The sequence below is a fragment of the Plectropomus leopardus genome, chromosome 16 (assembly GCF_026936395.1).
Source record: "Plectropomus leopardus strain MGB_pleo_1.0 chromosome 16, ASM2693639v1, whole genome shotgun sequence".
In the NCBI taxonomy this organism is placed as follows: domain Eukaryota; kingdom Metazoa; phylum Chordata; class Actinopteri; order Perciformes; family Serranidae; genus Plectropomus; species Plectropomus leopardus.
In genome coordinates, this window is record NC_142191.1 from 19,118,470 (window position 1) to 19,132,689 (window position 14,220).

At 38.4% G+C, this 14,220-nt stretch overlaps 3 protein-coding genes across 5 annotated transcripts in view; 1 reads left to right on the top strand and 2 right to left on the bottom strand.

The window, feature by feature from the left end:
• LOC148186880 (uncharacterized) overlaps positions 1–613 on the bottom strand; it is a 15,078-nt gene extending 14,465 nt beyond the window's left edge. Inside the window, exon 1 of one of the 3 annotated variants that reach the window (XM_088089043.1) lies at positions 473–613. The gene's annotated coding sequence lies outside the window, so the exon portion shown is untranslated. Of the gene's footprint in view, positions 1–445 lie in introns of all 3 variants that reach the window. The other 2 variants (XM_088089041.1, XM_088089042.1) reach the window with 2 other exon arrangements.
• Positions 1–7,308, top strand: part of LOC121955123 (serine/threonine-protein phosphatase PP1-beta catalytic subunit-like) — a 9,503-nt gene extending 2,195 nt beyond the window's left edge. The window contains exons 2-8 of the mRNA XM_042502938.2: positions 496–627; positions 811–1,041; positions 1,235–1,339; positions 1,788–1,859; positions 3,060–3,211; positions 4,265–4,399; positions 4,833–7,308. Of these exons, the coding sequence (XP_042358872.1) occupies positions 496–627; positions 811–1,041; positions 1,235–1,339; positions 1,788–1,859; positions 3,060–3,211; positions 4,265–4,399; positions 4,833–4,937 (932 nt within the window). The 3' untranslated portion in view covers positions 4,938–7,308. The remainder of the gene's footprint in view (positions 1–495; positions 628–810; positions 1,042–1,234; positions 1,340–1,787; positions 1,860–3,059; positions 3,212–4,264; positions 4,400–4,832) is intronic.
• On the bottom strand, positions 6,690–13,978 carry bpnt1 (bisphosphate nucleotidase 1). Its single transcript, XM_042502930.2, has 10 exons — positions 13,760–13,978; positions 12,807–12,928; positions 11,051–11,155; positions 10,820–10,927; positions 10,627–10,675; positions 9,378–9,461; positions 9,090–9,181; positions 8,809–9,006; positions 7,817–7,922; positions 6,690–7,689 (listed from the first exon to the last, which is right to left on the bottom strand). The coding sequence occupies exons 1-10, from the start codon at positions 13,761–13,763 to the stop codon at positions 7,538–7,540; spliced, it is 1,020 nt and encodes a 339-aa protein (XP_042358864.2). The 5' UTR covers positions 13,764–13,978; the 3' UTR covers positions 6,690–7,537.
• Between the last annotated feature and the right edge of the window lie 242 nt (positions 13,979–14,220).

Below are 14,220 nucleotides of genomic sequence, written 5' to 3' on the forward strand. Positions count from 1 at the left end.
TGTGCTTGGGCCATTATCATGTAGAATTTGATGTGTAATGGTCTGATCACTTTGTCATGTTAATTGTCCTAAAAATAGATACCACCCAAGGCTTGGGCAATATCTATTTTTCCATACCTTCCTGACATTTCTCCGTGGTATACAGTTGGTGGGGTTGCAGCGGGTTTTAAGGTATACCTTGGTCTGATTTTCTTTTTACATGTACTGCCATTGGTTTAAAGTTCCAACTAAAGTTATAAAATATTTGTTCAACTAAAAAAAAAAACTTTTTGTATTCTGCAAGACCGTAGCACCACACACACACACACACACACACACAAATCATATTGTGAAAAACTCTTGTATACAATATATAACAGTATTAGTGAAAACTTTAAAAATCTATATCATTTGACATAAATAAAAGCTCCATAAAAAAACACCAAAAAAACATTGGACTGTTGACCTTTTTGTACCTCTTTGACCTGTTGACCTCTTTGTACTTTTGACTTGCAGTGCGAGGATGTCGTCCAGGGAAGGTCGTACAGATGTCAGAGGCTGAGGTGCGGGGGCTCTGTATTAAGTCCAGAGAGATTTTCCTCAGTCAGCCGATCCTGCTTGAACTGGAGGCTCCTCTTAAAATCTGCGGTGAGAACAGCCCCTATCAACAGCCTTTCTTTTTTTTTTGTTTACATTAATACTCTAGTGTGACTTATTGTTCACAATAATGATGAGAAAACCTTAATGCTGATGGCTACAGACAACCTTTATGGATCAAGTTATTGTGCGTGGTTTGAAAAGATAAAAATAAAGATGAATATATTCTTCCAGGTGACATCCATGGACAGTACACAGACTTGCTGAGGCTATTCGAGTATGGAGGCTTCCCTCCAGAGGCCAACTATCTGTTCCTGGGGGATTACGTGGACAGAGGGAAGCAGTCGTTGGAGACCATCTGCCTGCTGCTTGCTTACAAGATCAAATACCCAGAAAACTTCTTCTTGCTCAGGGGGAACCACGAGTGTGCCTCCATCAATCGGATCTACGGCTTCTACGATGAGTGTAAGTAAAAACAAACTTGTGGGTGCATACTGTTTACGGTCCTTATTGTGAGCTATCCCACTGCAGAAACACAGAAGAAGAAACATAAAATCTGAATTTAGAAATCCAGTATTATTTAGTTGAAGGCCTCTTTTACACGTCTTATTTTCTAATTTGTTCTTCGTAACATTTCTAATTTTTTTTTTTTTCACAGGCAAGCGAAGGTTCAACATAAAGCTCTGGAAGACCTTCACAGACTGTTTTAATTGTCTACCCATTGCTGCGATAATTGATGAGAAGATTTTCTGCTGCCATGGAGGTTTGTGAAGCATCTATTGTGAAACAACGCTGATATACCACTGAATAATTCAGATAATACATGTCTCTGTCTAATTAAATTGTGCCTATACACGGCTTAAGATTGGTGATTATCTCATGTGTCAGCATTCATTATTATTTTGGGGTGTAATATTTTATGTAAGCAATATTTAATGATATAGTATTTTTAGGGAATGATTCGTGTATTTTTTCATTTTTTATGATTTTTCTATTTCATTATGGAATAACTTTAAAATACATGTAAAAGTTACTACAGGTGGTAATTGTGATGTTAAGTCATTTATTACATTATGATGCTATTGAGAAAGTACTTTTTTTAAATTATATTTTTTCCACATTAGTACATTATCTGTAAGTCAACAAATTGCCATTTTAGATATATTTCTGTAATGTTTGTCACTTACAGTACAATCACCTGTTCTCCTCAGGGCTCTCACCTGATCTACAGTCCATGGAACAAATTCGGCGCATTATGAGACCAACTGATGTCCCGGACACAGGTCTGTTGCTTTGTGTTACTAAAAAAAAAGAGACAAAATCTGGATCAATTTGTATCTTTTACAAGCTGTTGAAGTTTCTATATATGTCTGCACTGCTCGATTATTATAGATTGCTGCTTACAATTAGTGCTAAAATGTAATGTGCTAATGTTATACTGATTTATCATTTTAGAGAATAAAAGTTAAAAACTGGAATAATAACAGCAACAATTTACTTTCTTAAGTTAAATTTTTGCAGTGTTGTAGAAATAATGCTATTATTTCGGCACGAGTCAAATCAATCCTTTTGCGAGCACTAAACTGGTACATAAGGTAAATCAGAGATATTTTTTAATAAAGTTGTTTGGTCTGTAGTGTAGTGCTGTGTATTTTACCGGCCAGGGGTGGTTATTGTTTAAAAATTACAATACCAGTATCCTTAAAGTGATATCAGCACAATACTTTTTTATGCCTCTGTCCCAGCAACAGCCTTGGCCAGAGGCATTATGTAGATGGGTAGGTCCGTCCCTGGTCAGTGTGATATCTTTGGAACGCCTGGAATTTGGCACAAATGTCCACTTGGACTCAAAAATGAACTGATTTTGGTGGTCAAAGGTTGAGGTCACTGTGACCTCACAAAACACATTTCCCACTCAAGAATTCATACCCTAATTATGAGAGTTCAAATTTAATAAGATAAAATTATGAAGTCATGAGACATTATATCCAAAAGGACAAAGGTCAACTTCACTGTGACATCATGAATAGTAGCATTCAGTTGCCTAAAATGACACCAGACGCCACAGGTGTCGTATGGCTACACTTTGAAATGTTTTGGTGGAGTCTCTGCACCCTGAACTGCAGACTCAATAAATACTCTGTGGAGAAGACTGGAGAGGCTCCAATATTACTTGGTACTGGGTTATTTTGGTTGATAAGTTAAAAGTAATGAGTACTGATATATTAAGCCCTGGTCCTTATACATACATAAGTCTCATGGCTTATCAAGACCTATAGTGAAAAATGAAAATTATTTATTTTACAAAGAGGAAAATATGGGTAGAGTCAGAGAGAAATTCCTACACTTTTCCCTAGCAAGATACTGTAGCACATAGCAGTTGGGTTTTGAGTATAACCAGAACATGGTGTTGATACACTTCTTCAGTGAATGACTGTGTGACTTATCTGTTTGTCTTCCAACTGCTTGATGTTTTGTTCCAGGTTTGCTGTGTGACCTGCTGTGGTCCGACCCAGACAAAGACGTCCAGGGCTGGGGGGAGAATGATCGGGGAGTTTCCTTCACCTTTGGGGCCGATGTGGTCAGCAAGTTTCTCAACCGTCACGACCTGGACCTTATCTGCCGAGCACATCAGGTAACACTACAGAACTGCGTTAAAAACATTACCATGGAGAATAAAACTTTACTTTTTTAAGGCAAAAAAATCATTTGGAACATTTTTATTTAACAAATTCACAGACTGTGCAGAGAATGCTTGAAACATCAAAATACGTGTCAGAAAAAAAAAGATACAAACAAAAAAATGAAGGCATTTTTTCTGTTAATTTAAAATACACAATGTGTTTTCTATAATGCAATGAATAATTGAGATAAACAAAAAAAACAAATATGAATGTCTGTTTTTGGTTATTTCCAGTAAATTAAACATTTGGCAAGCCAAATCAATTTAATTACTGTCCAACTAATCTGCTGAATATTGTTGATTGTTTAATTTGACAGAAAATGTCCACCAAAACTGATCAGAGCCCAAGTTGAGATATTAAACTATTTAGTCTGTTCAAAAGTCCAAAATTTGCAATATTCAGTTTACTATCATAGAAGATAAAAAACCCTCGCAAACTGACATTTGCAAAGCTATTACCAGCAAATCTTAAAATCTGTGGCCTGAGAAACATGGCTTCAGGCTGAGACTCACCAAACAGACATCAAAGAACTCGTGGTGATGGACGCTGACTGTTGCGATGCTTCATGTTGTCTGTTTCTCAGTCAGAAAGTTGCACTTGAACACACATTTCAACATACCACATCGGCTGAACAAAAGCCAACAAAGGCTGACAAGTGCCAAACGTGCAAGACACACCGCAAAAACTAGAGTAACAGATGCTCCCCTGACATTGACCAAAGGCTGGTGTGTCAGGGTTTAATTTTGGCCATATAAGGGTTACCAGTGGACTAATTTGTTGAGTCTCATTCCCACGTTGTCAATACTGTCCACCTTGGGTTGGTAGTTAGACTGAACCACCAACCCAGAGCACCTGTATCTGATCACTGTGAAATGAGACTCAACAAGTACCTTTTTCCAGAATACATAATGCACCTCTAAAATGTAAGCAACGATCAGAGTTGGTGCCAAATAATTTTCTGGCAATTGACTGATTGTTTCACCTCTGATCCTGCCACCTCACAGGTTGTTGAAGACGGCTATGAGTTCTTCGCCAAACGACAGCTGGTGACGCTATTCTCTGCCCCCAACTACTGCGGGGAGTTTGACAACGCAGGTGGCATGATGAGTGTGGACGAGTCCCTAATGTGCTCCTTTCAGGTAGAGAACGCACTTTTTTTGCACTGTAATGTGGATCCTCAATTAATGTACGGCATGCCAGTTTAGTCGATATTAAATAAATCAATAAACACATCAATAAATTAATACGAACATGAAATAAATAATCTATGAAAAAGTAAATAAATGGGGCATAAAATGGTAAATGGCAAAAATAAGTAAATTAAATTAAATTAAATTAAATTACACACACACACTATATATACTTTATATATATAGCGTATACACATTTTTTATTTATTTGTCTTTATTTTTTCCTATTTTTTGCCCCATTTATTTGTTTATTTATGCATCAATTTCATAGTCATATTCATTAATTTCCTGCTTATATTTATTTATTTTATACGGACTAAAATTGAATTCTGTATTTATGTGCTATTAATGTATTCATCACTGCAATGGTCCTTTCTTTCAGATCCTGAAGCCATCAGAAAAAAAAGCAAAGTACCAGTACGGAGGGGTGAATTCAGGACGCCCGGTCACCCCGCCTCGCACCACTCAGGCACCAAAAAAGAGGTGAGCGGATGGCCCTGACTGTCCTGCTCCTCCCGCGGCTGATCTCTGGCCCACGTCCCTGCAGGCTGCCTCAAACACTCCAGCCTTCTCTCAGTCAGCTTGTTCATGTGTAAACAAAAAACTCCAGGAGTGTTTTTTGCTTGTTCTGTGGGTATTTTTATGAACACGTGAGTGGTATTTTTTCCATTTCTTTTTTTCATAGTATGTATTAACTCAGCCCTCACTTGCATTCAGCAATATTTAAACCAAACTCTTGTGGAATGGGCAAGATGTTAAGAAAAGATGCTTCTCTTCCTTCAGATTAACAATTTCCATCGTGATTTTGTGAACGCATGCACGCTTGTGAGATTGAGACGGGTTTTTTGCCCTACCAGATGTAAAATCTTTAAATTCTCTTGGCCAGTTGTTTCTTGTCTCGCCTTCATTTGTCTAATGCTCATGGAATTCACAGAACCACTGCCGTATTATATATGTCCATGTAAGTCGTACGCTACTTAAAGGCATAGTTCGACATTTTGGGAAATGTACTTATTTGCTTTTTTACAGAGTTAAATGATGAATTTGACATCACTCCTGCCACTTATGAAACTACCACCAGCAGCTGGCTAACTTAGCATAAAGACTGGGAACATAGGAAACAGCCAGCCTGGCTACATCTAACAGCCGCAGAATCCTCCACCAGCTCTTAAATGAACATGTATCATGTTCGTGTATTATGTAAAAAAAATGTCAAAACAAGCTAAGCTAAGTTAGCCGGCTACAGCTTTGTATTTCACAGACAGACATCAAGTATTAAACTTAGTATCATCTAAAGCCCCATTCCCACAGGACTGGAAATTACCCTTCCACGTCTGTGTTTCCAACAGCGCATTCACAGGATAAGTGTCTGTATTTTACTCAAAGTGACTGACACAGAAATACTACTCAGCACAGCTAGTGGTGATGACAGTGGTAACCTCAATTTTTCTCTAAATGTTGGTTATACAAACAGGTCCAATTCCGCAACACATTGTCGTGTTATTCATCTCATCATCTTTTGAGATTTCCCTCTTGTAATTGATCTGAGCTTTATTATCTGTGAACGGGTCTCCGTGCTGTGTAGTGAGATGAGCCCTCTACACCTAAAATGCTATCAAGATTTAATTTAGAATTACTAACACAGCCTCCTAATTCTTGACTGGCAAAGACGCAGAAACGAGCCGCAGAAAACCCAAACACGACCCTGAATCACAGAGATCCCATCTTGCACGGGACTTTTGTTATCATTATATTTTCACTATATTATCACATGTAAAGTAAATAAAGTAGGTACTTTGTGGTGGAATTTTTACTTGACAAATTACGGACATGGCAGAATCGCATGGGATTAGGACGACCTCCACAATTATTACAGATTACCAGAGGTCCTGTGTGATTAGGGCTTTAGTCTCAGCAAGAAAGTGACTTTTCCCAAAATGTGAAATCTTTCCTTTAAGAATGGCATACAAGACATTGCTATGACTTTCCCTATGACTTAAGAATGTTTTTCTCCCCAAGAGCTAAATGAAATCCTGAGATTTTGATATTTTAAGTGCAATAAATATTGCAAAAAAAAACTTGCCATATGCAAGCATAAATGCGAAAAAGCCATTAGAGTCTATTTGAATTTTTTTTAAAAAAATGCTGTACCCTTCACCAGGGCATTCAAATACAGTAGATGCTCTACATTAGATCCAAGCTCTGAAACTTTTATCCGTCACATCACTGAAGAAGCATCTGAGGTTGTTAAAAAGCAGAGTTTTAATTGTTTGGTATTTTAAAAAATGGGAAAAACAGAGCAATGAGATAGCGTAAAAGTTTCTTCATCAGTTCAGATGTAAATTCAGTGTGTGTGGAAAATGTTGGGACCAAACATCACTGAGCACTTTGAGTTTGTGTCCTTGAGTCTGGTAAGTTCAGTAGGTGTGTAGAAACGTAGAGACGGATATGAAGAACGTGGCAGAAACTGACGTACAGTTCGAGATTTAAAAATAGTTGTCAGTATATACATCCTCACAGTGGTAGAAAACGACCTCTCACATTGAACATTGTTGAACTTCCAGTCATCGCATGACATCGTAACGAGGTCAAACTCATCGAGGGGGGACGATGGCATTTCGTTTGTCGTTGGCATTATGCTCGTTATATAACAGTGTTCCCACTTAGTGGTTATTGAATGAAGCCGATCATTTCCAACTCACTAATGAACATTTAACCAATGTATTTTTTATTTATTGAAATCTTTGCCTTTTTCCTTGTAAATCTATTGGTCTTCAAGTTTGAAACGGTATGTTAAGATGTTCTGAGATTTGTAAAAGTTTGTTTGAAACGAGTGAATAAAATGGAAGTGCTGGTGAGCCTGCTCCCTGTGTGTTTCTGGTAGATTAAGTGCTGAGTGATGATGAATGCCACAAAAAACATATTATTGTAGTTCGCCATGCCCAATTTGAGTTTGAAATCATCACGTTAGACATTTGATTATATGACATTTTCACATTGAAGGTTCCTGCATGTGTGGATGGATTTAAAGTGCTGGATCTCTGGACCACAGAGGGACAGTAGTGTGATTTCTGATGGAGACTGACCTCAGTCTGACTTGAGGGCTTGCAGCACTGACTGTGGTACTCTGCTGGCGTAGTAGTTGTGGTTGCGCAGTGTGGCAAGAACGCCAGCAGAGTTCATGTGCTTTACGTTAGCATCATAGCGATATGCATTTCCATGCACGTCAGTCAGTTTACCTGCACAAGACAAGGTATAGATGTGGGAGAAAACCTCTTAGACACAGTTTACGATTTTCATTATCAAAAGACATTTTTGCATTTTAATACTCTGAACATCCTCTGCTACAGAATTGATGGTTTTTACCTCCGACAGCATGCAGGATGGCTTCAGGAGCGCACGTGTCCCACTTCTTGCACCCTGGACTGGCGAAGACATAAGCAGAAGCCTTTCCTTCAATAAGCTGAATGATCTGCAGAGAGAATATTCAATTACCAAACACTCATAACACATCAACAGATTCTGTTAATACGTTAATATGTAGTGCTACACAGTTATTTCTCTGGCTGACTTCACATTCAGTTTGGAGTTAATGACAAAACTAAAAGGCCTTCAGCTACAGGTCAAAGGTCACTTCAGTAAGTTCTTGGTCAGTGAGAGGACAAATAAAACAGTTTTCCGTCAAAGCGCTGATTTTTAACGTGCAGTGAAAGAAACAGTTTGGATAGTTTACATGCTTTGTGGTAGTCTAAACTTTTGACAGCATATCAAAAGAATACTTGAACCAAATAAATAATAATTTGAGTGTCAGTTACTCAACCTTTGTAACATTAAATTTGTGAACAAAACAGTTTTTCTTGCATGCCTTGATGGTGAATAAAAAAATCAAAAAACTAGAATTAGAGTAAATGGGGGCCGTGTTTAACAACAGAAAAGTATATAGAAACATTTGTTTGCAAACCTTTACACAACTCGTGCAGTTTAATCAGTCTCATTTATCCAGCTACATGCTCAGTACATCCTAAACACAACAATATTTTCTAAAACCTCACTATTTAAAACACTTTCACATGCAAAAGACGTCTACACAAGCACATGCGTTTGAACTCATGTTTTCCATTGAACAGAGTTTCTACGTGCGTAAAGAAAGAAATAATGACTGGGTGCGTGTATGATTGTGTTTTTCTGCTCGGAGCTGGAACGAGGTTAAGGGATTCGTGCGATGGCAGATGTTAGGAGCACTAAAAGTTTTCAGTGATTACAGAGCAGGGCCGGAAACGTGATGATGCTCCGTGTTTAATGTACACAGCCGTGTTAAATCACAGTGTACATCACAACAACCTCTAAATCCACCTCACCTTGTTTCCAGCACCACCCACTCTTATAACTTCATGAGGCTCCATTGCGTCTACACAGTCGGTTACCAGCTTGTTGCTATGGGAACGTGTGGTGGTGATGATGCGTCTGTCGCCTGGAACTTCCTGCAGCTGAAATCCAAAGGCGCCCAATCCCAGCATGCCCCAAATGGTTCTTCCTAAAGTTGCTCCAGCTCCATGCTGACGAGGAAAATAATTTGAATTACTCAGAGTGAGAGCTGTTGGGAAATCGCAGCTACAACACTATTTAGTTCTGTCTGTACCTGGTAGTTGTAGAAAGGCTGGTTGATGACGCCTGCAATAGCTCTGCCTCCATATGCAATACCGATAAGCACCGTCACATTATCCAGGAGCCCTTCAATCAGAAGACAGCAGGATGTCAGCTGGAAGCCACTTCAAGTCTTAAACTCAATGCACGAAAAAATATGTGGCCAGTTACATGTCATTAGGTAAATTACAGGCTGCACAGAATAACAGTAAGTTATAGAAGGTCTTGCAGAATTATTAATAATATATGCTGCTAGAGTTAGTATTCCTATCAGTTTCCATACAGAGAGCTGTGCTGTGAGGCTGAGAGGTGTCCGACCCCGTGTTTGGTATCTGGGCCTCAGTTTGGTGCTGAAGACACCTCGATGCTGGGGTCAGCAGAGAGAGAGAGAGAGAGAGAGCGTGCAGAAGCAGGAATACACAAAGAAGAAGAGAAAGATAAAGGTGAAAGTGAAGCTCTGAGAGCAGAGAGACACAAAGCAACCAAAAAAAGGATGCAAAGAAAGCATTTGATTTTACATAAAATAATTAGGATAATTTTATGCAGAAAATAAAACCTCACAAATTAAAATTTAGGACTAGTTAAAGACTTTGGGTAGCTGTGGCTCAGGGGTAGAGCGGGTCGTCCTCTAATTAAAGGGTCAGCGGTTCAATTCCCGGCTCCTCCAAGCAACATGTCGAAGTATCCTTGAGCGATACGCTAAACCCCAAATTGCTCCTGATGCCGTGTCATCGGAGTGTGAGCACGTGTGAATGGTTACTGAGTAGCAGGTGGCACCATGTACGGTAGCCTCGACCACCAGTGTGTGAATGTGTGTGTGAATGGGTGAATGTGAGCGCTTTGAGTGGTCAAAAAGACGTGAAAAGTGCCATACAAGTGCAGTCCATTTTAAGACTAAATATCTATAAAATTGAATTTAAAACATTTTAAGACTTTTTTAGGACCCGCAGACACCCTGCAGAAAATACTGACCCCGCTATGGATTAAGGGAGGTCAGTATTTGGAGAAATAAAAATGGAGGAAAAAGCAGCATACATCCTTCGCATTAGTTCAGACCATTTTATTGTTAGTTGGTATTGGTAATCATAAGTTATAAAAGTATAATTGTTATGTTATCAGTTATAAAAATGTAGCAACACCTACAAGGTAATTAGTTAAATACTTTGAGAAACAGTGGTTTGATGCTATGCCTTTATTATCTAGTGACTTATCATGAAAACAGGTTTAATCAAACTTTTTTCTAACTTTTTATTACCTGGGAGTTACATGCTGCTGCTGACTTAAAAAATAAAAGATTAATAGACAAGGTTCAGGGTGCAGTCTGAGGATGACTGAAGTGACAATAAAATGTGATGACAGCAGGTGTTCTTTCACGCCTTCGATACAAGCTGCTGGAGTCATTTTAGAGATTACTGTATTTGTTTAGTGAGTTTCTGGACCAAGAACTGGGTTAGCTCACGATGATGTCTCAGCCCACATCACAGAGTTTGCATTTCACACACGCACACGCAGATTTTTAAAGAAGAGCCTACCTTCAGTGTATTCCTTTGTGCCATCGAGGGGATCAACCCACACAACTATCTGAGATTCAGAAAGAAACACTCAGAAAAAGAACATTTATGCATTGATAACACGCTACCGCGTTGTTTTAACAGTTATGATACACAGGAAACACAACATTACTGCTCAACCACATAACTTAAACTAAAAATGTTCAGCGGTTACCTCCTCCTCTTTCAGCCCGCTGAACTCTGCTGGACACGTCTTCTGAAGGACTTCCTCTGAGTGGCCGCTCTCAATGAGATCCTCCTTTATCTCCTCAGCCGGAAGCTCCTAATAAACAACACCATCTTCAGTGTTTCGCTCTCCTTCAACACATACAAGAACACTCTTGTATGAATGGGTGTGCGTAGACCTCATTTCACCAACACTACACTGAGGGTCTAATGTGCTCACCTCCTCTCCGATGATGGTGATTTTGGGGAAACATCTGGACAATGATGCACAAATGCTCTGCTGTGCCAGTCTGTCTGCAAGAGTCTGTAGATCATTCGCTCCGGTCTGTGCAGAGATACAAAGAGCAATCAGAAAATCTTAAAACAATTCATCACAATCCAACTTCCAGAGAACATCAGTATTAGAGATAAGATAAGACTTTGTCCTGAGGGAAATTACTATGCAGCAGTTGCAATACAAAGTGAGAAGTGTGCAAATATAAAAGTCAAAGATAACAGTAACAATTTTTTTTTTTATTAAACCCATATTTAACCAGCTAAGTCTGGTTGAGAACAATCTCTTTTTCAAGGGAAACCTGGCCAAGACGGCAGCATAAGATAAAGTGGAAATAATGTGCATATCCAAAACATAGAAAATGCAAAAAATCAGAGGGGAGGACTCTAGTCACATGACTTGGACATGAGACAGACTCAAGTCACAAAGACTAGATTCGACTGAATCACAAAAGACTTGCAACTCGACTTTAACACCAGTGACTCCAGACTTCGGTGGGACTTTAGCCTTTTGACTTGATAATATTTGATACTTTCTCCCAAACCCAAAGATTAAAAGGTATGCTATTGCAACTAATTAACACTGCACTAATTAATTTCCCTTTATTTCCTCTATCAATTTCCTCTATAATCCCCCCCAATCAATTTTGTGTGAACCAATCTGACAGCATCCAATCAAGCTGCAGCAGCCATAAAGACCTGCTGTTATGTTACTGAGCACCAGCTGGAATAAACAATACCGAGGATAATTGTGTGTAATACAAAATCTAAACGGTAGTCAACAATAAACAAATTGCAGTGTGCAAAATGCACGAATCAAAAATTACAGATTGATGCACAATAACTTCCACCTTTGTTTAACATTTGAAGTTGCACAAAGATCTTTAGATCTTTAACATTAGCATAGCGAGTATGCTTATGCTTGACAAATGTTATCTTAACAGCTGAGTAACTTCTTAACCAAGTTGTTTTAACAAAGAAATACACATTTTTACAAGGTTCTCACGGCTTTTGTTAACTGAATATATGTCAAATGTTAAAATTGTATTAAATTTGGTGAAGAGCGCACTATGACTTGTTTAGGACTTGAAACTCAGTTTAGGACTCAGAACTTGTTAGTCTTAACTTAGGACTTGAGTACAAAGACTTGAAACTTACTTGTGACTTGTAAATTAATGACTTGGTCCCACCTCTGGCAAAAATCCATCAACAATGTGAATATAGGGATAAAAATGTCAGATACACGATAATATCAGCATGTCATCGGTATCAGCAGATATTGGCTTTAATAGAGAATAACGGAATCTGCCGACATGCTGATTTCTGTAGTTTGACCATCAAACCAATATTAACCACACTAAGTTGAAGTATTTTTTTATTTTGCACAGTGAATGAATATATTAACTGGGAGCATAGTCTTTCATGTCTTCATCTGCTGGTGGGCCATCATGATAACAGTACGCATGATATGATGTTAATTCCACTACAGAAGAGACCCTGATGATAACTAAAAAAATTATGTGGGAAAAAGTGGATATCTCTATATCAGCATCGGTTATTAGCCAAATGAGTTGTTATATATGGGCAAACCTACTAAAAATGTAGGTATTTATATCATGTTTATTGTTTCCATCTGGGACAAGCTATAAGCATTTTAAATCACTCTGGGATTAAAACAGATACCAAACATAAACTGGTCCCACCTTTTCCACAATGCCAAGTTCTCCGCTGTGAAGGACCTTCCTCACGATGGCCCCGGCCCTCTCAGCCACAGAGTGAGCAGAGGCCACCAGCCTCATCAGCACAGCAGGACTCCCAGACATCACTGACAGACAGAGCAGACAGGTGTTGGTGGACACATCTAAAATCATGACCAACTTTTGAAAAAAAAAAAATATTTATAACATTAAAACAATACACACAAGAAACACCATATTACCATCACATCAAAAACCATCAACATACCACAAACAGATGCCACAAAACGAGTTAAAAAAACAAAACCCACAGAGACAAAGACACTAAAGACCAAAATGAACAAAAAAACAGTCGTCATGATCATCAGTCTTCTAAACATGGCCTACATGCAGTCCATTTTCTTTCATAACCTGTAATTGTTTCCTGTCTATTTGGGATAATGCCCTCCAAACTAAAACAATTTTAGAGAGCCAGTCTGTAGAGCCAGCTATTTTTTTCAGTCATCCAAAACTTCCCCATATGTGGACAAAACTAAATTTTATTTTATTGTGCCCTCAAGAAAATACTGTACATAAAAGAATTTATCTTTTTTTCTTTAAGCCACGCGCATTTTTTTATAGAAAGTTTACACGCCAACATTTTCCTTTTAGCATTTTTCACTTTTCTCCTCCAAACTAGGGGAATCTCAGCTACTAACTGATGGCACCTAAATGTTGAACAAAATTTTCAAAATGACCAACTTCTTAATCTGCAGGCTCTAGAGCTATAATGGAGTTACAATAATGACCATACACTAAGTATTAAGAGCCGAGGACATTTTTAAAACAGCATCTCGTGCAAGTTGTCTGAAAATCTTCCTTTTCTGTGAATATTTTACACGAAGTGGGAAATGAAAGGCAAACGACAATGACTGGATTCACCTGAGCATTTTACAAAATGAGCCTTTACATTAACTTACACATTATTCATTTGTAAGCGTCAGTTTGATTTATCCGTGTTTCAGATCTTCTGGGTGAGCTAGCTAACTGAACACAGCTGCTTCACAATCTGCAGCAAACCTCTGCACCTCCGCCTAATTAGCTAACACGCTACTGTTGATAGCTAGCGAAAACAGAGATATTAACCCAAGAATATCAATAAATATCCAGTAGAAAAGTCTTGAAGGCGATGTAAGTTAAATACTTACTTAAGATAACACAGACAGGACACCGGTGCGCACTTTTCACGGGGTCAAAAAGTTGAATTTAGGAGATACCGGAAGTTCAAGTCATTTGACCCAAAGAACTAAAATGAAATATCAAGATATTTACCTCTCCGTCCAACGGCAAAAATGGTGAACTACCGCAGCAAAAAAATTAGTTTGCTATGATATTCTATAACAGCTGCTAACTAAGTATACAATTAACACACATGCATGAG